Source organism: Pocillopora damicornis, chromosome 2, assembly GCF_964200805.1.
Source record: "Pocillopora damicornis chromosome 2, jaPocDami1.2, whole genome shotgun sequence".
Lineage (NCBI taxonomy): Eukaryota > Metazoa > Cnidaria > Anthozoa > Scleractinia > Pocilloporidae > Pocillopora > Pocillopora damicornis.
The window spans coordinates 5,805,567-5,829,165 of NC_142671.1; the positions used below are offsets into that span (position 1 = coordinate 5,805,567).

The window sequence follows — 23,599 nt, forward strand, 5'->3', positions numbered from 1 at the left end:
TGATTTTTTCTTAATAGTCATTTAAATGATATGAAAAACATCCAATAATCTGGCTTGCCTTATTCCACGAATTTTGCCTAAGTGCATAGATTGGTTGGAAACAGCGTGGGTGCACAGTGCTTGATTCTTTATTCTTGAAGGCCACAGGACCAATGGCACCAGCTATGTACATCATGTGTCATGCTCTTAAAGAGGACAAGTTTGCAGGAGAGGAGGCAGTAAACAGCCAATATTTTGGGAATTATTTGGCTATATATTGACATTTATTATATAGATACTGATGAAATACCAGGATTTTTGCTTTTACTAAAAAAGATACTGTTTTTATCTTCCACGTGTGAGGATATTGGTGTTGCCATGGTTATTAACATACTATGATACTATGTTTCGAAAATGAATAAAAAAAAGTTGTCTTTTATGTGGGAATTTCATCAGTATCTATTAAATAAACAGAACATACATGGCTGCTTGGGGATACAAATTTTATCTTCTTGCGCAGAAAGTATCTCTCATTCGTGAGAAGTACTTTCAGCGCTCGAAGATAAAATTCGTATCCCTGCACGCGGCGCGCGGCTATGTAATATCCTCTATATATATTTGCCCCACCTTGGGAGAAAAACGATCAGCTTTAATTAACCAAGTGAATAGTAGAGGAACTGCATCTTCTGTTACTTTCATGAGGAAAATCATAAAATTGTGCATAGGACGTCTTAAAATTGAATTCTGTACTACCATATAGTGAAGTGAAAGTCATTTTCTAGTTTTGTTTTACCTCTAAAAAATTGTATTTTGAGTTTCTTTCTTCTTTAAACTTTTAAAAAATGACCAATGTTGCATGATATGCTATTATCCTTGACTGGTCGTTGTAATAGTCAATCTTCAAGGTGACCATAACAGAATTTGCTATCTCCCTGATCTCCACAGGATACGTGTTACATGACAAGATTTCTTTCCAATGAGCAATGAGCTTTTTCAAGTAGACTTCTCCCTCTTGTCCAAAGTCACGGGGCGAAGATCCTGGAAACGAGGTTAACATAATATTACGCCTCCGTTACCTCGCGAAGCTTTGTCACGCCATCTAAAAAATCGCGAAAGTTACCTTCACTAACTACTGTTGGTTTCTTTTGTCATACATAGTCGTAGAATTCAAAGAAGATGACGTTTTATAGGAATGTAGTCTGGTTTGCCAAAGGTTTACGTGAATATACGAAGAACGGATATATTGCAGCGGAGAAATCGTTTGATCCGAAAGCATTAGATGTTGATGTTTCATCGCGAACGTTCATGATAACTGGCGCAAATAGTGGAATCGGAAAAGACACAGCAGCATTTTTAGCCAAAAAAGGAGCCACAGTGCACATGGTTTGCCGCAGCGAAACTAGAGGTGAAGAAGCCCGAAAAGAGATCAGCGAATCGTCGGGAAACGATAAAGTAATTTTGCACATCCTTGATATGTCCAAGCCCAGAATGGTGTGGGAATTCGTGGAGAAGTTTTCATCCGCCAATGAAGCTCTTCACGTCCTTATAAACAATGCTGGTTGTATGGTGAACACAAGAGAAGTCGATGAAGATGGTCTGGAGAAGAACTTTGCCACTAATACTTTGGGAACGTACATTTTGACATCTGGTCTCATGCCTTTACTCCTCAAAAACGAAGCTCCGAGAGTCATTACAGTTTCGTCAGGTTGGTTAGAATTTATGTAGCTGCACTTTATACAAAAGGGAGGTTTACGAGTGAAAATATCTCAAAATTTCGCTTATTGCACTGTGAGCAAATTTTGATTTATTCCAAACTTTACACGTCGCACATTACGTAATCACCCAGTGGAAATAAGTCAATTTTTTCGTAAGAGCTCGAATGCACCTTGAACTTTGTCTTGTGATTTCAATGTAAATAGGCTGTAGCATTTGGAGGACACGAAATGTTTTCCTGCATAGGAATAATCAGGCCGTCTGTTAAATTCTCATTTTGATGATCGACCTTTGTTTATCATCCAATGCCTCCTTGGACTATCTACTAAGGAGAGGGAGGGGAGGGGAGGGGAGGGGAGGGGAGGGGAGAGAGGGAGGGGCGGTGAGAGATCCTAGCATTTCTGACTAAGCCTTTAAAATTAGCTGAATAAAGCGAAATCGTGTTATTGTTTCTTCAATAGATAGCTTATTTATTATGGAATATCAGGAGTGTCTTTTCAAGTTTTAAATAGAGTTACACAGAGACAAATGACTCTTTTCAAAGTGGGCTAAGATTTGAAGATATAGCATAGAGCAATGCCACTCCAATCAGACATTCACTTTGAGATCTGTATCATTAATTCTTGGAACTGCTATCTCACAAACTGCTTCTAGCAAGCTATATGGGTTTATTTCATTTTTTGCAGGAGGTATGCTGGTTATGAAACTTGATATAAAAGATCTGCAGTTTGAAAAGATGAACCCATTTGATGGAACCATGGCATATGCACAAAACAAACGGCAGCAAGTGATCATGACTGAAAAATGGGCAGAAAAACATAAGGAAATTTTGTTTTCTTCCATGCACCCAGGTAAGTTGTTGTGCAAATATAAGAAAAGAAAAATGCATTTGACACAATTGTAATGCCTATTGTGAGTGCTATTGTTCTTGAAGTTGATCAGTGGCCAATGCAATAGCTGAGGTGGAAAGAATGGTGATTGTGCTGGAGTCTGAGTTATAAGGTTTAAGCTTTTTGCTTTAATGTTCTTCTATTAACAAGATTGTTAATTTTCAGTGTCTTGCCCTGCATGAGCAAGGGTGTAGATTAACATCACCATATCCTTGGGAAAATGTTGTGGTAAACTATGTGCCAGCATGGGCCATAGTTGCTTCATGTCATTAATACTGGTAAAGGCCACAGAGACTTCACCCTTTGCATACCACCGTTACTTTCATGTAACATACACATTTCTTCCATTTATTATTTTTTCTTGGTTAATACTTCTCAGGTATTATTTTTGATCAGAGGAAACCTTTAAATTATTTTTATAACAGAGTCTAATTACACTTTTTTGTGGTGATACAGTAGTTATCTGACACCACCATGATTACACACTGATGTGACAAATGGACAACTGCAAAAACAATTAAAACTGCTCCAGTTCATGTAAGGCAATCATTATATTTCAGGTTGGGCAGATACTCCAGCAGTGCAGACATCAATGCCAGGTTTCCATCGCAAAATGAAGGACCGTCTGCGTACTTGTGCTCAGGGTGCTGACACAATCATTTGGCTGTCTGTTGCTGATATGTCAAAGGAGCCCTGCGGTGCCTTCTATCAAGACAGAAAACCAGTTTCAACTCATTTACCTCTGGCATGGTCAAAGGCTTCTGATGGTGACAAAAATGAGCTGATGACCAAACTGGAAGATTTGGCTTCCAAGTTCAAGCCTGATTCATCAGCCAACTGACAATTATTATTATTAGGAAGATAAGCAAGGGTGTAACCATGTTGCCATCTCATTTGCTTACCACCATTTTGCAATGCCATTAGTTGGAACAAGGATGAAAGGTTGTTTCCTTTCTTTGATTGAGATTGTGGAAGTTGTTATGTAGTCAAGAGTTACTGATCCAGATGAACATATCTACAAATAATGGTAACATCAAGAGACCAATGATTATTGTAGGATCTTGAAGTGCGAATTTAGTGCAGTTATTTATCATTATAAAAAAGTTATCTTTTAATGTTGAAGAGCCAGAGCAAAAAGCCATGATATGTTGATTTCAGCTTTAAATATAGCAATTGGGCTGGTGCGATTTACACTACAAAAAAAATGAGATAAATTTAAAAGATATGAAACAAGTATCATTAATTTGAGAGTTCATTTTCAACCCATTTTTCTTTACATGGTATTTGATACCACAAAAAGGTGTAATATGTGTGAACTTTCAGTATGAAAGGCTAATCCTGGTGTAAAACCAAGGGGAGGGAGCAGGTACTCACATATGCAGGTCTCTAATGAACATTTTTTTAGTGTGAAGGGTACCATCTCCACTACTTTGGTCTTTGATAGAGTACTTTGACCAACCACAGGATTAACTAGTTTGTAATTTCTCTAAGTTAGTGCCCATGATAACTGGATGATTGCTGTTTGAATCTTGTTTTCCCTGTCTCCAGTATTTGCTGCTCTTTGACTCCAGGATTTAGGAAATTTTGGAAACTGTTAGGCTCTCCCTGATATTAATTGACCTCTCTAAAGCCAATGCTAATAAAATGCATCACAACCCAGACAACAAATGATTTACCTATCAATTAGAAAGATTATATTTTATTAGTCTTCAGCCCTGATTTTTGCCACTCAACACTGAAACATTCCAAACAACTCTTTATAAACACAAAGCCTTATATTTAGTTCCAATGCTTTTAATGGCATTGAATGATGGATGTTTTTGTGATTTATACATTACTGCTACTTGAAATCTTAACACTAGAAAATTCATAGAACATCTATGATTCCTGTGATGGTTTGTTCTTAACTCTACCTTATCAAGAAATGAACTGAACTTATTTAATTTTCTAACTACACGAAATATGTTTCTTTCAAAACCTTGAGGCAAGGTTACAGTTTAAATCATTTTTCAACCTCTTAAAGGAATAATTTGTAATTTTTTTAAAGGTACTTCAACTATATGACTGTTTTTGTTTATTTTCTTTTCAAATGGAAAATGGCCTTGAATTCTTCCTTTAAAAGCAGATGGGAGGTCTTGTTTAAAAAATGCATTTATTTCTCCTGGTAATGAAAAGGATCTGCTGTTTCTTCTTATTCTTCATCTGAACTGTAATGGACTGACTCTTAAGCCAATGGCATCTTTTCCAACCTCAGCAACCTGCAAGAAAAAAAGAAGAATGAGTAAAATTTGAACCCACTGATCACAAAAATCTTTGGATTAGATCTTCATTCTCCTCACGCATTGCAAGCACTCTACAGTCTGTGAGACAGACATCTGATTCTTCCTTCCCCAAACCTTACCCTACAAAAACTGAGAGAACATTTGTGCAGGGATGATAAGCCTCGGTATGTTTTGAATATCCCCTTCATTTAATAAACAAACAGCCAAGGTAAGCTGTAAACCTTACCTTACAGACATTGCAAATTGTTCCTTTGTACTCAGGCAAATAGGAAGCTTGACAGAGAGGGCACTTCTCTTGTGGTTTTCCTCTATAATGACAAAAAAGATCCAACAATAAACACCACTCAGCATGTGTGCAAGCCACACCCAGTCTGAATAACAGCTATAAAACTAATGCACCATGGGGGGCAGGAAATCAGAGGTTACTAACAAAGAAAGCTATATTGCTTTGTTTAAAAAATGATCACATAGAGAAGAAGTTCCACTTAAGGACACCATAAACTGCCAACCTGTAGAGAGGCTTGTAAGATACTCCACAGATGGTGAAAGGGTTATGCTCATCATATTGAAGAACGTGTGCATCAGTAGGATTCTTGTCACAGGCTTGGAGGATCTTACGAATCTAACAAATGAAATCATACCATCATACCATCATATCATTGGTAAACACATTTGAAAGCTTGCTTCAAATTAGAAAAAGTGATGAAGTAGTGATCATTTCCAAACCTGCGTAGCCACATCTGGACGTGGTCCTAGTTCCAACAGGCGACGAGCAAAGGACGCAGCCGTCTTGAAATTCTTTAACTGTAAACAAACTGTAACATTAACATATGAAGGCAGAAAGAGTACCCATGAATAATCGGGTTGTATGTCAAAGAGTTGCATGGTCTCACCTTAAAGAAAAGATTGACAGCAGTCCTAAGAGTAAGTATCTGATGTACTGGCTGGAGGTTGCAGTGAGTGAAATATGCTGCCATCTACAATAACACAAACACTTGCAGTAAGTTTCTGATAACTAAAATGAACTTTATTGTCCTTTCCAGGATGTTATATTACATAAAGATGAGTAAGCCATAACAAGAAACCAACCTCGCAAAGCCGTTTCTGCTCTTCAAGGGTGGACTGTGGAAAGAAAGAACACCCTTAGAGTAATGTCATGGAATTGACCACTCTAAACATAGTATGACTAGAAGAAATGATCCCCAAAAAAAGCTCCTTGTTCACCTTAGGTAATTCCTTTCTTTTCACTTCCATTTGCAGTCCAACAATGTATTCTCGACATATTCCCAACAGCTGCTGTGCCTCACTTATTTCCTGCTTACTGTCTACAACCAGCAGAGTAACACTCAAGAGAATGGCTTGAAGTTTATAGATTGCTTCCTGAAACTTGCCTCCTGTTGTCAACTGGTAAGCAGCCTGTTCAGAAAGTAAAAAAAAAGAAAAAAACAATATTGGTGGTACACCAGAGCCAGGAAGACTTGAGAAGTTTTCACTGTTATTGAAAATAGAACATACTCTTCCAGTACCTCCCTTCCCTGAAGAAGAGGATCAGCCAAACAAAACTTAAAGCATGCTCACATACTACACAGAAGAAGCATTTAGTAACCTAGCTAATTATACCTGAAGAAGCAAGGATGTATAATAGCTATGTTATGCTATGTAGCAATGCTAACGAAGTCACTGTGGGTAGTCCTCACCTGTAAACGTTGTACAAGCATATTCAGTTTCAATCCCACAGCAGGAAGGCCACCTTTAGCTCCAGCATCTCTCCTACAAAACCAAATAAGATTATCAATAATGGCCTCAAAGACGCATTATAAGTACAGGAGGATCTGTATATACTCTTCTCTGGTTTCACACATCTACATAAACAGACAAAACCGACAGGGAAACATTTCCTCATTTCTAAAACTAAAGGAAATGAGCACAATTTACTTCTGGTATGTGTTAAAATAAAATAATCTTTAATAGAGTTCAATTCTCAACAGAGCTCAGTCCAAAGCAAACAGCTCACCAGTTTCTGTGAGGATGCCCCAGCAATGGTGGCCCTCCAGGCATGCCTGGAAGTGCAGTTCTTCCACGACCAAAGGCCAGCATAAACAGTGGCTTGTATGGTTCAAACACGACTACACCTACTTGGTCATGAAGAAGCTGTGCACACAGAAATTGGAAAAAAAAATCAAGAAAAATCTCTCATTAAGGAGTGCATAGAGGTCAGTAAAAGCTGGTTTGGAAGAAGCAGAGTTAAGCTTCTTGCAAATTCTTAGCTTTAATTTTTAAAATCATGATTACACCTCCACATCCATTTTGAAAAAGATGATGGTCACATAATTGAGCCTCTTAGTATAGTCTTAAATGAATGTTCTGAAGAATAACTCAGTAGTGGGTCTAACATGAAGGAAAAAAAAAAAGGCTCAGGCTGAGAATTAAAAGAATTTACATTTATGCTGCTTCTTCAATAAATCAATAAATTTGAGCCCTTTCTACCAACTGTACAAAGAATACTTCATGGAATAAGTATAATGTTGAAGCCAGAAGACCAAGCATGTTATGAAAAAACAAACCAGGTGAGTGAGAAGACTCTCAGTTCATCTAGCGAGTCAAGGAACTTGCACCAGCCAATTATGATCAAACTGGCAACACCGTGGACTCGCAGCAATTTACTGAATTATAACACACAACATAAAATTTCCTTTATTTTTACTGGTATAACAGTCCATGGTGTGTGAGAAAATTTTCAAAGAAAAAAAACATGATTATACTACTTACCCTCATAGCACTTTCAAATGACCCAGCCAGGACATGATCAACAGCAAGTTGGGAGTTAGTGCACCACACCTGTAGGAAATAACCACCAAGCTTTCAAAAAGTAATTTTCAAATTAATCATAAAATAAATTGTATGTATTTGGTAATTAGCAAATTACTTTTATATATCTTTTTATATCACTAAAAATCTGTTCAGCAACAATCTGACTTAGATAAAAGGCCTGATTTTACCATATCACCAAAATTGTGCCAGACAAGAGTGTTCTGAAATTACCTGGGACTGGCTAGTTCCCTTGACAGGAGGCACGAAGTAACCTTCATCTCCAGCACCAGACACAGGACCAACATCCTGTGAAATAAATGCAACAAGACATGACCATATTTTATCTCAGTTTAGTTACATTTCACAATAAACATAATGAATAGCTGAAGACAGGACTTGGTTAAAACTTACCAAATCAGGTGGAAGCACCAAATCTTCATCTCCAACATCCCAGCCACCTTCTTCATCTCCCCCAAGGATGTCACCATCAGGGCCTTCCTCACCAAATCCTCCTTCTAATATGATAAAATGTATTTACATTTGGTCAGGATGGAGGATCATAGCTGGCACATTTGACTATGAATAACTCCCAAATAAAGTACAATGTACCTTCATCAATCACAAGCGCTGCATCATCTCCCCAGCCATCTCCGGCACCTTCATCCAGATCTGCAGCCACCATAGCTGCAGCTCCACCACCAGCTATCAGTCAAAGTTAATTTATGTTCAATTAGCATTTTCATCTTTACATATTAAACACAGAACTAAAGAGCTCTACATAATGTATAAACATCCATGTGGTTCTAATTTTACCTTTGGCAGCCATGGCTCCTTCAAAGAAAGTCTTTGCCACAGTAAGTAAGGGCCAGTTACCCTCATTCTGAAGGATTGGTGCTGGTGGTTGTAATAACTTGGCATTTGGGTTCACAGCTGGAAGCTAAATAAAAAGTGTGAATGAAATTTGGTTCTGAGATCATAAATCACTGATAGTACAGAATTTTTTTTCTATAAATAGTTTACTGGTAGTGCCTGTATATTGCCATACTTTGCTAACTTCACCTCAGGTAACTCAAACTTCTTACCAGCAAAAACAAAAATGCTTCTTTCGTTGGAGAACATTTTTCATTAATTCAGTAAAAGTTACCTAAATCCCCAATCATCTTGAACTTGTTTCATTCTCTTTTGCAGGGATTTAATGTATGGTGGCCTTCATTGTACAACCAAGGTGGCTTCAACATGCATTTCTCTTAAGTCTTAAGCATAGAAATAAGAAACTCAGAATTGTTAAAATATATCAAATTCTACATACTGTCTCTGGATCAAGATCAAAGGTATCTTTTATTTCCTGACATTCTTCAGCAAGCCCATGAGTAGCAGCTGTCAAGTATGCCAAGGATCCTTTGAGAAGAGTCCAAATAAAGAAAATAACATTAAATGGCAGTAATTATTTACCTTCACATTGACAAAATAATCAGGTGTCCCATTACAGTCCCATAAATATCATTACCAATATCCTCATCTTGCAAACAGGCTTGTCATTCACTATTTATCCAGTCATTTTTCCTGGGACATTGAAGACCTCATTTCACCCAGAAAACTGATTATAAAAACACATTTAGTCATTTAATTTACCTTGACCAAGACTCTTCAGGATCTTGATTCTCTCCTCCACATCACCAGTGTACAATGCATTGTGGTATTGGCCGCTCATGTCCTTACGGATTTCAGCTACATGCAAAACCAAAAATCAGTTAATTCACAAATAGAATCCATTTATAAATTGGTGCACTACAAAGCAACAAACAGCATGTCAAACTCAGAAAGCACACCCACCAATTTTGGTCATCTTGGCAAGTTTCTCAAGGTTGCCAGTGATAAGATAAAGAAAAGACAACTTGTCAAAGTTCTTTGTTCTCTGATATGCCATTTCTACTACCTGTTGAATAAAATGCAAAAGAAAATTAATGAAAACAACTGAAGTATAACATCATAATTTTCATTGACACAGCCATACACAAAGCCTTAAGCATTCCAAAGAAACCAGTCTCATCCTATGCATTAAGTATAGACTACTCTATTCATTAAGGAAGATTAAAATATTAAAGCAAGAGGCCCCAGTGTGATAAAACCAGCAAAGCAAGCCAAGAAAGTTTAATCAGTCTCTCATGATCAAACTGGAAACAGCAGTGACTCACATATGAACTTGTTATGATGACAATTAAAACTTGCCAATCCACATTGAGCCTGGACACCAGTTTCTTAGATTTAAGATGCTAACATAGTGGAACTAGCTAAAGAGCAATGTATGCCTTCAGTGCAACCTAGATTACTGTACAAGGAACTAAGACACACATGTTCTGTGACACATACCTGGTGGTTTCCTTGTGTCAGAGCAGCAGCTCCTAATCGATCCCAACACACCTTGTCATCAAGGCTTCTAGCTGCCTCCAGGGCTACCTGTAAGTAAAAATCACAAAAAATCTCTTACATTTCAGGCACAATTGTAATTTTTTTTAATAGTATTATATATGTACATTGCACATAAATCAGCAGCAGTGCATATTAGTAGTAAGAGAGACAGAGGGCAAGGCTCAGTGAACTTCCAAAGCTAGGGAACATTATTATTCTTTTTAAGACTGCAGACACGAATGTTTGTAATCTGTTACCAACCTGTTACCTGGTTTTGTAAACTTGACCCAACTAAATCATAAGGTTAAAATCTCTACAACAGAATGCACAGCCACACTTAATATCCCCCTTGTATAACATACCTCAATGTTACCACATTCTAAGGCCAGTCCAAATCTGGTCTTTTCATCTTTGACAAAATGTAAAGCAACCTGCATTAAGAAAAAAAAAATTGTACTGAGTCTGTCAGCCATTAACAAACCATTATAAAATGCCCCACGCCAGACTGGCGATTGATTTGAGAAGGAAATTAAAGTTTCTTACCTCAGGATAACCTTTCTTTTGAAGGTAAGAAATAATAGACTGTCCCACCAGTTTGGCATTTCGCACCATGTGTAGAACCTATAGAAGGAATAGACAGAAAACTAACTTACAGAGGGTATTTACATGAAACCAGAACGTTGCATGTTTAAAAGTAATCATAGGTGTGTCCAAAACCAGTCCAGCCTACCTCATCATACTTGCGATTGATCAAAGCCAATTTAAACTTGAACTCTGTAGGGTCAATTCCAAGAACTCTGGTTTTACACTCACGATCAAGACAGTACACACTGCTACCCTAGAAAATAAATATAAATAAGAATAGGTTAAAGCACTATTAACTAACATCAGTTCTTTTCTAATAGTACATAACTAATCTGTATAAGAGCCTATTTACACGGTACGACTTTGTCGCATGCGACAAGCTTACGACAGGCTTACGACACGAATTGTTTCGTGTAAATCAAACCTACAACTCGCTTACGAATCTTAAGTCATGTCGTAGGCCTGTTGTAAGCTTGTCGCATGCGACAAAGTCGTGCCGTGTAAATAGGCCTTAAGACATATATTTCTAAACACCACAGACTGCAACAATTAAAATACCTAACATGAATACCACTTCTAAGACACATTCAAATGTTGAGGAACCCACCTTGATTCTTGTGATATAGATGGGAAGGTCAAGTGTACGAATGATACCATGGTCACTAGAATATGAGAAAGTATCAGACAACTATTGCAATGATGCAAATAATGATCTCTAAATTGCAACTAACACTGGTTGGATTTCCTCCCTATGAAGTGACAAATTCTACGCTTGGCTCAAAAAAAATAGAAATAATAAAAAAGATCCCATTATCTGGGACAAGCAGCTTTTCTTTTCCACTTGCCTTCACTTAGGCCCCCTCACAACAAAAGATAAACAAAAATGTTTTGTCTTACTTGCCTACATCTGTTAGAACTGACACATTTACTCAAATCTAAACTTATGCAAGAAAAGACTGGTCCCATCAAAGAATGGGTCACCCCAATGGAAAACAAGCTATAGGATACTACAGATTAGTAGTTTTGTTTCCATACTAGTATACATGTACATGTGTGTGTTGTAGAACAATCATTAGATTGTGTTTACAGAAGGGAGGAACCCAGATTAAAGTACAATACAAAACTTAGGTGATTTCAAATCTGTTAAAGACAAAAAAATAATAGTCATAGTTACTGTAATAGGTAATTGTATGTTTCATTTGTACAAATGAGCTACCCATCGAGGTAAAAGTGACTGCCAACATGTACTGTAGAGCTGGCTCTTAACAATACAAAATAACAAACAGGCACCCAAATTGCATACTTACCCATTTATTAGTGCATATTTGATGTGGTTACTTGTGGTATAGACAAAAACACCATTTTCTTCCCATGCCCCACTCTTCACACGGATGTTTTCATGGATAGTGCAAAGACACTCCAGTTTTCTATTACAAATTGCAACAACTGGGAACACAATAAAATGAGAAAATTTTAAAAAATTCATTGAAAGTTGCAATCATACATGTTCTGTTGACCCCTTTAAGTTACTGGCATGATGTCAAAGATAAATTCAGACTCACCGTGTTTTCCTAACAAGGCCACGTGAGCCATATCAGCTGACCAGACCACATATCGCACCTTATTCACTTTGACAGATGCCAAGGACCTGCCATAAGAGAGAAATTAAAGATGAAAATATGAAGTATATTCTTTGTTTCAGTAGGATTCCAGACGCCAAAACCACGCCTGCCCTTGGAGGCAGAAAGTTCATCAGGTTTTGGTAACACAAACTGATCACAACAATGGGTGGGATACATTTGATTCACAAGTCATACTACATGTACATGTATTTCCAAGAAAGTATAATTACTACAAGTGTATTTCTAAAAATACTGTACCTCTTCTGCTGCACATCAAACAAGGTGACAGAGTCAGTGTCCCTTAATAGCAAACTGCCAGTGCCAGCATAGAATATCATATCACAAGGAGGAGTTTGGACCTTCTTTGTTACTTCATTCTTCAGGTTTTTGATCAATAGCTGGTCAAGGAAACAAATTTATGTCAATGAAAAGTATGTCACAGAGCATATGACTTCCAAATTCCAGGGTTTTGAATCTTCCTGCAGATCCAGTTTTCTGTGCTGCAGGCTACTGATAAATGCATAACAGTTTCCTCTAATTCTTACAGTATGTGTTCTGTCCAAGACAGCAAATCTATTGCGTGCCACCCACACTGCAGTCAATCCTGATGCTCTTTTGCCCTCAGATACTAAATTGAAAAAAAAAGCACATTATCAACAGTCAGTTATAAAATTGTGGGGAGTACGATTTTAGCTATTTGCTATATCTAGTGCAGATCATACATCCAAATTAAAAGAAATCTGAAAAAATGAAAATGTTACTTGCATACCTTCTGGGTTGCTACTGTCAATATCCTTGGGAACTGCATGCAGCTCATAAACGCAGTTCTCTGGATTGCTTGCATTCTAACATGAAAGAAACATCCAATCAAAGTAAACAAATTATTTCACACTTGTTGGTGAACTGTCAAACTCTGTTTTCCAAAGGCATTTCTCACAACCTGCCACTCAAGAACAATGTAAATTTTCATGGTTCTTTGTTTTAAACATGCACATTTCAATTAAATTCTCAATTTTAGGTAAAAAAAGAAAAAGCATATGCAGATGTTAAGAATATTCACCCGCATAACATTTGCATTCCAGTCATGTAAAATGAAATTGTTTCCTTGGGTAACCCCTTGTGAGCAAAACAAAGACACTTCTTCCCACAGATAAAATATTTAATAGATGCAACACTTTTACCATGCACATGACTATTCATACTGATGGGAATCACTTACTGTGCAGAGAAGAACACAGTTTTCTGCAGGATTGTATGACATGCTATACACAGGAGTGCGAGACGAGTTCCTAGAATTGTAAAAATATATCAGTGTGCATAAAAAGTAATATGTACAACAAACAAAATACAACCATGCAGGTCCAGTTAAGCAAAATTAAAAATGGTTTGTACCTCCTGAACTGCATGACTGGTACATCTTTAGAGGTTCCAAATTCATACATCCTCAGATATCTCTCCTACAAAATAATAACTTTCTTAATAACATAGAAAAATCTTAAGCTTAGGAATGCATATCCATGTAATGAAAAAAGACAGATCTTTTTTACCTCGGCAACTTCACTTAAAGGACTGGCAGTGGCATAACCATGCATAAATATTTACTCCTGTTACTATACTTGTAAGTGCCCAGCATACTGAAGGTAAAATGTTTTCTAATTTGTTTGTTTGTTTCTTCTCCGTTCTCTTTTGACCCACCTTTGTATAATACAGAATGTTTCCATGAACTGCATAAGCTGGCCTCTCCCTCTCTAACTTAAAGACTATCATTCCACTATCATGGCCTGGAAGGAAACGAACAGCTCTCAATCATAAAGAACACTGTAAGTACCCCATGGTAGATGTGCAGATGAATTTCTCTGCCATACAAGGTACTTTTTATGCACTTACCCACTGAGCAAAGCCTTTGCAAGCCCACATTCCAATCTAATCCCAAAGGGCAAGCTCTATTTCATTCATATTATCTACTTTAGTACAATGAAAAGAAAATGTTGGGGAAATACTCTCTGCTAAAACACAAGTGACAGAACCATACCTGCAGCAAATAGATTGAGTGTGGGATGAGCAGCTGCTACCCAGAACCTGTCATGCTCTCTCCTGAATGTTTGAACTCCAGTTCTAAAAATGTAAAAGTGAACTCAGTCTAATCATAATAAACATACTTAACACATGTGAAATGATCCAGATTTTTTGCAGGTCTCACTACCTAGTATACGTGTGAAAACATCATGCCACTACATCTCATCTTAAGATGAACTTCTCACCTCTTTGACATGTCCCAAACTCTGATGCTCTTGTCTTCTGAATTGCCTGTGAAAAGACGAGGAGAAATTTTTTAAGAATAATAGCACTAAAAGAAAGCAGGAGACAACTGTACGCTCACAACATATAGTGCATGCTGACTTAAACCTAACATTGTTTCAAAAGGAGTACAGTTTTCAATTAAATTGGCTTTTTCGCTCCTATTTTGCTGCATCAATCATTTTGCAGTTCAAATTTTAATTTTCTTGGTTTTAAATCTTATAAACAGTTTAATTTAATGTTTCCTTTATTTCAGACTATTACTGTATGACAAATATAAGACAAAAGGAAAAAAAACCCAATTTGTTTGAGAAATTTGACACCATGAGAACATTGTTCTTCACCATATAACAGTACTTCAACTACTGTAAAAAAACATTTTTAACAACTGTATAGGACATCAATATTTAGTTAGTATACTTACTCAAAATCAGCTCTTGCCTAGGGTGGAACATTACACATGATACATTATTGTAGTGTCCTCGGCATGTATCTACTTCCCAGGCCTTGGAGTCTAGAATTAACAAAAAATAAAATATCTTGTAACACTGATCAACACATGGCTAAATAACACTCCTTGGAATTATTATTTTCATAACTGACAACTACAATTTACCTAGTGCAAATTACATGAATGTTTGATCAAATCTGAGTATTTGAAATGTTTTACTAGAGAACAAAACAGACTTTAATACCATTCATTCTCCACAGTTTGACTTGTCTGTCATCAGCTCCAGACACAATAAGTGGCATGGTGGGATGGAAAGAAACCCAGTTGACACCACGATCATGACCCTAAGAACAGAGCACAAAGAGACCTTTAATTTGACAAGAGTACAGGAATACCAGCCCTCCCCTTTCCTCTGCTATTTGACAAACTGATAATTCCAAACAATGGCTCAAGATTGCTTGAAAGGTTCGATAAAATGTCCCTTTAAATGTGGTAATTCAAATACAGTTACAGTGTGTCTGTTTCATGAACTTTCTGGAATCAGTCTCAACCAGACTCACCAGAAGGAAAACCCCCCTGGTATTTTATCATACAACAAACCAGTGCAACAGGTACGGTGGAAGCCCCCCTATATTCAAAAAGATTCATTCCCATGGGCTGACAATACACATACATGTCTAACAGGATCTTAAGTTATCTCTTTAGACCCCTTGCACAACTACATGTAGGAAAGGTTTTCAAAGAAGGCATATCAGCATACTCTGTTCAGTGGTTCCTTTCATTCATATTATCAGCATGTATTATAAATGGTGCTCAATTGCCTTATAATAAACAAACTACCTTTCCAGAGTAAGTTCCGATAATCTGAAACTTTATATGTACAATACAGGCATGGAAATCTGATTAGTTTGTACATATCCACATACCTCGAGTACATGTTTAACAATAGCATCTGACTGTCCAAATAGATCTGTGTGGCCAGGAGTTTTTAAGTGTTCTTCTAGTCCACTTGCTCCAGGTGCACAGGTTTTCTTTCTAAGGCCTTAAATTTTAAAGTTGACAACTTGATAAGCTTGTAAAAAAAAGTAATTGCAGTTATGATGATGATCAAATCAGAACCCTATAAGATTCTCTTCTGTTCTATCTCTTCTGTTCTATCAAGAGAAGAATGACGAGACTTTTAATCTGATACCAAAAATTGCGTAGGGATTCCCTCCCTCCTTACTATTTTATCATACTGCACCAAAATGGGCATTAAAAGGGACCAGTAATAACAACAGTGCCCACCTGAAATATCCCAGACTCTTACTGTTTGGTCAAGCGAAGCAGAAACAACCAAGTCTTCTGCAGGATGAAACTGAGCACACATCACATAGTGATTATGTCCTGTGAGAACACTGCAGGAGAAAATGATTATCAATTCCATTATTGGATAAAAGGAGAAGTGATGATGAAAAAAATCAACAAGAATAACATGGCCCTACTGATAATCATTATAAAATGTCACTACTGTGTCAAGGCCAAAAAAGGAAGTACCAGATACAAGTGCGCGACTGCCAATTCCAGATGCGAATTGTTTGATCATCAGAAGCACTGATTATCCATGGATATTCCTGTCAATTAACATACATGTTGACATAAAAACAGTGTTGGACATTTTGGAAAAAAATATTAACATTAACCAACAAAATGACAAAAACATGTACTGGTCCCTGAATCTATTTGACCAAAAAGCAAAAAAATTTAACAGTAACAATATCAACCCTGATTTACAATGCTTAATGGTATAAATAAAACTACTAAACTAGAATGAGACATATAATGTTAAAAGAGCACCATGCCAAAGTTGTACACTTCTTAATATCATGCATTGCTTACATGGTGATAAAAAGTTGTTCGGATGTAATCCAAGTGGCCCAACAGAGTGAACAGACATTTCTTCTGTTTGTAGTTCCACACCTAATTCAAGAAACACAATGATTACTTTCTGTTTTCTGCGTTGAAGAAAATGCTCATAGTCATCTGTGAGAAAACAAACTTTGATATTGACCCTGTCTCACAAATCTAAACATTGATACCCTGTACCCTGTATATGAATTTAGCTATCAATACAAAAATCCAAGATCAAATTTACTTTCAAATGCCATACTTTTATGACTCACTTCAGTGCCTGGGGTGTTTACTTACTTTTGGTACCTCTAGGAAGGGTGCGTATTCAAAAAGGGACAGGGCACTTATTTCTCTTTTGAAAAACAGCAGAATATACAAAACAAAGCTTTGATATTTATTGTAAAGGAAACAACAGCAGAAACTGTAAAAGTAACATATGTCCAGTGAACAATTGCATGATAATGATGGTATTGTACTCTAGCAGTGTTATCACTGACACAGAATAGGACAGTTACTCATAGCAGGATGACTCAGAAACCAAAACCTAGTCCTATTTATTTCTGATTCCAAGTAACTCCAATTGACTACAATGTACATACACCCCCTGTAAGCCACATTCAAATGATAGAGGTAAAGTGAAAGATGTGATCACATATATCAATGAGACACAAAAGACATACCTTAATCTTATAATCATCTCCTCCAGAAACAAACAGAGGTTGGTTGGTATGAAAATTGATTCCTCTAACTGGACCTAGAAAAAAGAAAAGGGTACTACATCTTGACCAAATAATATACAAGATATGGCAACTTATTGTGGTTACAATGGTGTTTAAAAATACTTTAACTTTTGATTCATTCATATATTGATTCATTCCTTTGTTTCAAACTAGAAAAATGAATAAAAGGCGAGGAAAAATTTACATAAAATCTGTTCTGGAAAAACCAACACCTAATTATAATAGAACCAAAGCATGGTGAAAATAGTTAAAACATGTTGTAAATTGAACATCATTGAGTCAATAGCAATTAAGATCCTGTGCTCTTTTAGGTGTTACTTTCTGTCATTATATAAACAAGAAACACCACCACTAGGATTAGTTCATCCTTTGATTTAATTGTCTATTACATGCATTACAAGACTTAGGACATGCTTAGGATGCATCTTGAAACACTATGTTCTTACCATCATGTTCATCAAATCTCTCCAGCAATGTGCACATTCGGTAGTCCCACAACTGTATAACACCATTATGCAGACTAGCAAGAACCCATGGTCTCTTGGGGTGGAAGGCAATGCCTAAATAATGGAAGACAAAGGCAGAAGTCAATATTACATGGAATTCTAATGTACCCTAACAGTGATATAGTACACAACTATCTATCTCAGTTCTTGGAATTTTCACAAAGTTCAGATGACCATAAGCTAATTTTACCACTAAAACAATTTTTGGAAACAGTGGAGTCTAAAGTAGAACCTACAAAAGTAGTAAACAATCAAGTTTTCATGCAGCACTAGTCTAGAGTAAGCTTTTCCAAATATCACTAGGGCAAATTTCAAATGAGTATCAAAAGTAAATTGGCATTTCTATGGTTTCGTTTTCATTCACTCTGTGGTAGGTCTAAAAACTTGCACACCTTCTCAACCAATCATATTGAATACTACAACCAATTAGAACCTGGTCACTTGCATTTTCCCATGTTTTATGCAGTTTTCTTGATTTTACTTGGCTTCTCACATTATTTTCCTTTGTTCTGATTGGCCCTCGTGATTGAATGGTTTGAGTTTTTTAACTGTCCGTCAAAATTCGCTCCATTACTGACAAATGATCACTTTATTGAATCACAAAATACAGTGACTAAAACTTTCAAAATCAGTGGTCAGGTTTTACAGAATTTTTCCCTCTGAACAGGCGACTTTCAACAGACCAATAAGTTAACAATTATATTAAATTAACAATACACTGCATTCAACAAACTTCCAAAAACATTGGAATTATTCGATCTTAGAACCAATCGATCGTCTGATTCTTGAAAAGAAGCCATGAACAAGAGATTTTCCACGGATAACCACGGTAGATTAAAGTTTATTTAGTAGATTAAGATGAAAAGGGATCAAAATTATTTTTTTGAAAAACATTCATATGAAGGCAGTCGTAATTCTGTACAAGGAGTCATGCATACCGTGAACACGAAATAATAGAGCGACTTCCTTACCTTTAACTCTCGCCGATTTTGTTTCAAATTTCGTAAGCATGGTAAAAGATAATTTACCAAACCTTTCAAGAGGCTAATAATAAATGACTAAAAACACCACTAAGGCTTGCAATCGCCAGGACCGCCAGAATACGATGAAAATTGGTAGAAAACTTGTAGAGTTCTACCACTGCGAACAATATGGCGGTCGCCACGTCACTTCAGACATGTGTGAGTGCCTCGATTTCATGTAAGAGATTTGCTCCTCCTACCCCTCCCTCAAAGAAATCGTTCAAGTCGGCCCCAGTTTTAAAATCATGGCACGCAACCTTCCTCTTTCTCTTTCCTCTCTACGACCGCCATCGCGGTTTAGATCGGTGTACAATCCGCCGAAATTGACAAGAAAAGCGATACATCATGGCTGAACAATTAGTTCTTAAGGGAACATTAAAGGGACACAATGGCTGGGTAACACAGATAGCCACCAATCCTCAGATCCCAGACAAGATTTTATCCGGTTCTCGGGGTATGTAACTCACTGATTCTATGTTGTATTTTGGTGTTGGGTTGGTAGTTGTACGAATGATTACCCGTGATCTCTAGCCGAAACATTGCTTCCTCCATTTGTGGAAAATTTTAAGTTCACAATCATCTTTATCGCCAATACTCATTATTTCTATGGGTAACCAAATGATTAGTGCTCTATCAGCCAACATTTAGGAATAACAACTGCACTTCTAATAGTTGAATCAGAACCATTAAATACTCACTCAAAGGTTAGCTTGTATTTTTACAGCTGAACACGATATAGTGGTATAATACGTGTACAGTTATGTTGGTGTAACAGTGCTGATGTCAGATCTTAGCTATCCTTGAGGAAAAAAAAATTTGTTTTCTGAAGGGCAGCTCTCTTTTATGATTTAAGCTAAATTGTTGACTAGGAGGTGGGTAGATAGGTTTAAGACAACATCAGCTGTGACATGGCACGTGTACTTGGGTATTAGATGAAATCAGCTTGTTGCTGTGCAGTGTTTAACTTCATGTAAAATTCCAAATGATGTGTAATGAGTTTTTCTGTTGTCTTGTTTTCTAACTGTATATTGCAAAGTTATTTTTACTTAATATTATAGTATTACTGTTTTTTCTTATTGTGTTTGAAAGAAAATGTAAGTTTAAAATTGACTCAACCCAAAATTCATGTTAAAAAAAATTCACAAAACTGTTTGAAAAGATGTAGGCTTTAGCTATCACATGTATAGTGAGTAGCTTGTAACTGGCTGTCACTATGCATTGCATTATTCTGAGTGTTACACACATTTGGAAAATGTTTTTAAGATAAGGAGACAATCTCTCTTTGTCTAAAATGCTAGAAATACACACACTTGGAGAAATAAGAGAGAGTAAATGGTAGAAGAACTAAACCACTTTACGATTCTGAAAGATTGGAATACAAGAACTGATTGCAATTCTTTTCTTTGATCACTGCCAGTGTATTAATGTAAGCTCTGTGTGTCTCAGATAAACAACTCATTGTTTGGAAACTGAAACGTGAGGAAACCAACTATGGCGAACCTGAGAGATCTCTCACTGGTCACAATCACTTTGTATCTGATGTGGTCATGTCATCTGATGGCCAGTTTGCACTCTCTGGCTCATGGGATAAGTGCATGAGATTGTGGGATCTTAATGCGTAAGTCTTGTCTAATTTCAAACTTCATACTTAAGAAGGTGTATGCTTCAGAAGCCATAGTACTATAAAGATGTATAGATTTATCTCTTATCATGTTTTGAGACTTGAGAGAGCAATCTAACCATTTGTAAATTTTCTTCAAATATTCCAAAAAACTAACTATGGTTGGTGCCATTTTGGGAAACAAAAATTTTGGTGATCAAATCAAATGGCATAAACCAAACTTACTGCTCACCAATATTTTTTTTGGTGGTTACCACAGAAAGTCATTACTTGAGTAAAAAATTGCCACTTTGTGTATTTATTTATGATTCAAACAGATGGGAGAGAGATGGAAATGACAGGAGTGAGAGTTGTAAAGCAACAGTCCCAATGGTGGTGTCCATAGTTAAATTTTTAGCCCAATTGAAGACAACTTTTGAAACCTTAGATGACATTTAATCTCAAAATGCAGTCAGTGTCATAATTTCATGTGAAATTTTCACTGCCAGATATAAAAAATTTTCAGTTTGGGGTTCTTAGTTTATTATTATTTATTTCTTTTTTTTTCTTTTTTTGTATGTATTTAAATATTTTTTTGTCAACTTTTTTGTTCATTAGTGGCACCACCACTCGCCAGTTTGTCGGCCACACCAAAGACATTTTGAGTGTTGCATTCTCTGCTGACAATCGCCAGATTGTGTCAGGATCCCGTGATTGCAATATTAAGTTATGGAATACCCTGGGTCAATGCAAGTATACTATTCAGGTGTGTGGAAGTTATCATGACTTGTTGTAATAGTGTAATTCCATTATTTGTTCTGCTATGGTTTCTCTTTTGTCAAGCTAAGTACTAAGTACATAATGATGAAATTGAAAAATGTGAGCATCAACTTTGAACAAAGAGTTGAAATTGAACAACAACAGACACCAACTCAAAGTTGACTATTTACAAGAAAATTCATATTTGTCTTGGTTTTTTATAATTATTTGTTCTTTATAACAGGATGAGGGACACACTGAATGGGTATCTTGTGTTAGGTTCTCGCCAAACTCAACAAATCCCATCATCGTTTCTGCTGGCTGGGACAAAGTTGTGAAGGTATTTCTCAAATATGCTTTCTTCAAAACCCAAATACTTTACTTAGAGTTCTGTTGTCTTTTCACTCTCAAGTCAAAATATTACTTATCTACAATTTTTTTCATACATTTTTTTTCCTTTCTTCCCATCACTTTCCCCTGAAACTGTGTCATTATAGTACATGTATGAAGTACTTCCTCTGTGGTCATTCCTGGGATTGTAAAGGGTGTCTCAAATATTTGTTAGTTCCTAAATATATCTAGCTCACAACCATAGCAGTATATTTCTGTATTGTGAACATGATTTACAATTTATAATTATAGAACTAGTCTGATTTGTGTTTATCTTTTTGTAATCCTTTCCGCTGAGAGTGGCAATTAAACTTCTGTTCTTCCTCACAATATTGAGCCATCAATTTTTAGAAAAGGTGGTTAGATCAGTGCCTGAGTGCTATTTTGAGAAAAACCAAATTCTTCCCATCAAGTTACAATGAAATGTGAAGCAGTAAGCAAGGGAGGATCACAAATAAAACTTTTTGATTGGGGTAAAGGCTGAAAGACTGACTAAACATTTCTGGAACAAAGGAAATACAACCAGTTTGATAAGCTATATTATACTATATTCTCAGCAGGAAGGGATTCAAGAGTGTCGTGTGAATTAATGAACTGCTTTTATTAATTCCTTCAAGGTTTGGAACCTGACCAATTGCCGTCTCAAGACAAACCATATCGGACACACTGGATATCTTAACTGTGTCACTGTATCACCTGATGGCTCTCTGTGTGCATCTGGTGGTAAGGATGGTATGGCCATGCTGTGGGACTTGAACGAGGGAAAACACCTGTACACACTTGATGGAGGTGACATTCTGAATTCACTGTGTTTCAGCCCCAACAGATACTGGCTCTGTGCTGCCGCAGGACCCAGCATTAAGATTTGGGTGAGTAGCATATTGCTTACAATAGGCAAAAAGTAGTTAAAGGGAGATTTTCAGAGTTGCTTGGAGCTACAGAAGTTGGGATAAAGTTTAGTAGTATGGGCCTTGGACTCATAAGCTGCCCTGAACTTTCCTTATGGGTATTGAAGAAGAATTTGTTCTAATTATTTCTTTAAGGATTTGGAAGGCAAGTCCATTGTGGATGAGCTGAGACCAGATGTGATCAGCATGGGAGGCAAAGCCCCACCTGCCAACTGTATCTCCTTGGCATGGTCAGCTGATGGCCAGACTCTGTTTGCAGGTTACACTGACAACTTGATCCGTGTGTGGCAAGTCACTCGCGTTTAAGACAATTAGCCATGCTTTGTGACTGAGGAATTTTACATTGTAAAAATAAAGATACAATTACACAGTACACAGATTCTGCTTCCTTTTGATGAGTCTTTTAGCTGTAAAGTTCCCAAAAGGTATGTTAATTATGGTATTTTTGACGCCATCAGTGAATTTTATAATTGTCCGCACAACAAAAGACGTTCAAACAGCACAATATTTCATGAATGTTTTCATGTGTACAAAGGTTCTACGTGGTATTCATGACTAGACTTTGACTAGATGTAGAGACCTTGAAAAGACTTCAGATCAGCTGCCATCTCATTTTGTTTTAACGCAAGGGCCGAAATGGAATTAGAAACGTTCCCTTATTTATGTACAGTGGTTTCCGCCCATAAGACCTCTTACTGTTCTCTTTTTAGCTTGCAAGCATGCTTTCTAGTTCGGGTGTCACCT

The 23,599-nt window shown here is 36.8% G+C and overlaps 3 protein-coding genes across 3 annotated transcripts; 2 read left to right on the plus strand and 1 right to left on the minus strand.

The window, feature by feature from the left end:
• The first annotated feature begins 761 nt into the window (after positions 1 to 761).
• On the plus strand, positions 762 to 4,643 carry LOC113665605 (dehydrogenase/reductase SDR family member 12). Its single transcript, XM_027181324.2, has 3 exons — positions 762 to 1,684; positions 2,379 to 2,543; positions 3,143 to 4,643. Exons 1-3 carry the CDS (start codon positions 1,156 to 1,158, stop codon positions 3,421 to 3,423), a joined length of 975 nt encoding a protein of 324 aa, XP_027037125.2. The 5' UTR covers positions 762 to 1,155; the 3' UTR covers positions 3,424 to 4,643.
• Positions 4,266 to 19,368, minus strand: LOC113665608 (coatomer subunit alpha). Its single transcript, XM_027181329.2, has 41 exons — positions 19,148 to 19,368; positions 18,117 to 18,230; positions 17,611 to 17,684; positions 16,919 to 16,999; positions 16,577 to 16,653; positions 16,328 to 16,437; positions 15,967 to 16,082; positions 15,285 to 15,384; positions 15,014 to 15,103; positions 14,553 to 14,598; positions 14,324 to 14,406; positions 13,987 to 14,072; positions 13,684 to 13,748; positions 13,511 to 13,580; positions 13,061 to 13,136; positions 12,837 to 12,919; positions 12,550 to 12,689; positions 12,232 to 12,317; positions 11,977 to 12,115; positions 11,277 to 11,331; positions 10,815 to 10,922; positions 10,628 to 10,705; positions 10,447 to 10,515; positions 10,046 to 10,132; positions 9,509 to 9,611; positions 9,308 to 9,403; positions 8,985 to 9,073; positions 8,489 to 8,612; positions 8,285 to 8,377; positions 8,087 to 8,190; positions 7,907 to 7,981; positions 7,634 to 7,702; positions 6,879 to 7,015; positions 6,562 to 6,634; positions 6,089 to 6,280; positions 5,954 to 5,986; positions 5,758 to 5,841; positions 5,591 to 5,668; positions 5,374 to 5,486; positions 5,091 to 5,172; positions 4,266 to 4,840 (listed from the first exon to the last, which is right to left on the minus strand). Exons 1-41 carry the CDS (start codon positions 19,185 to 19,187, stop codon positions 4,781 to 4,783), a joined length of 3,678 nt encoding a protein of 1,225 aa, XP_027037130.2. The 5' UTR covers positions 19,188 to 19,368; the 3' UTR covers positions 4,266 to 4,780.
• Positions 19,369 to 19,459: 91 nt separating this feature from the next.
• Positions 19,460 to 23,228, plus strand: LOC113665601 (small ribosomal subunit protein RACK1). Its single transcript, XM_027181321.2, has 6 exons — positions 19,460 to 19,652; positions 20,645 to 20,816; positions 21,417 to 21,564; positions 21,802 to 21,897; positions 22,565 to 22,816; positions 22,991 to 23,228. Exons 1-6 carry the CDS (start codon positions 19,544 to 19,546, stop codon positions 23,159 to 23,161), a joined length of 948 nt encoding a protein of 315 aa, XP_027037122.1. The 5' UTR covers positions 19,460 to 19,543; the 3' UTR covers positions 23,162 to 23,228.
• The last annotated feature ends 371 nt before the right edge of the window (positions 23,229 to 23,599 follow it).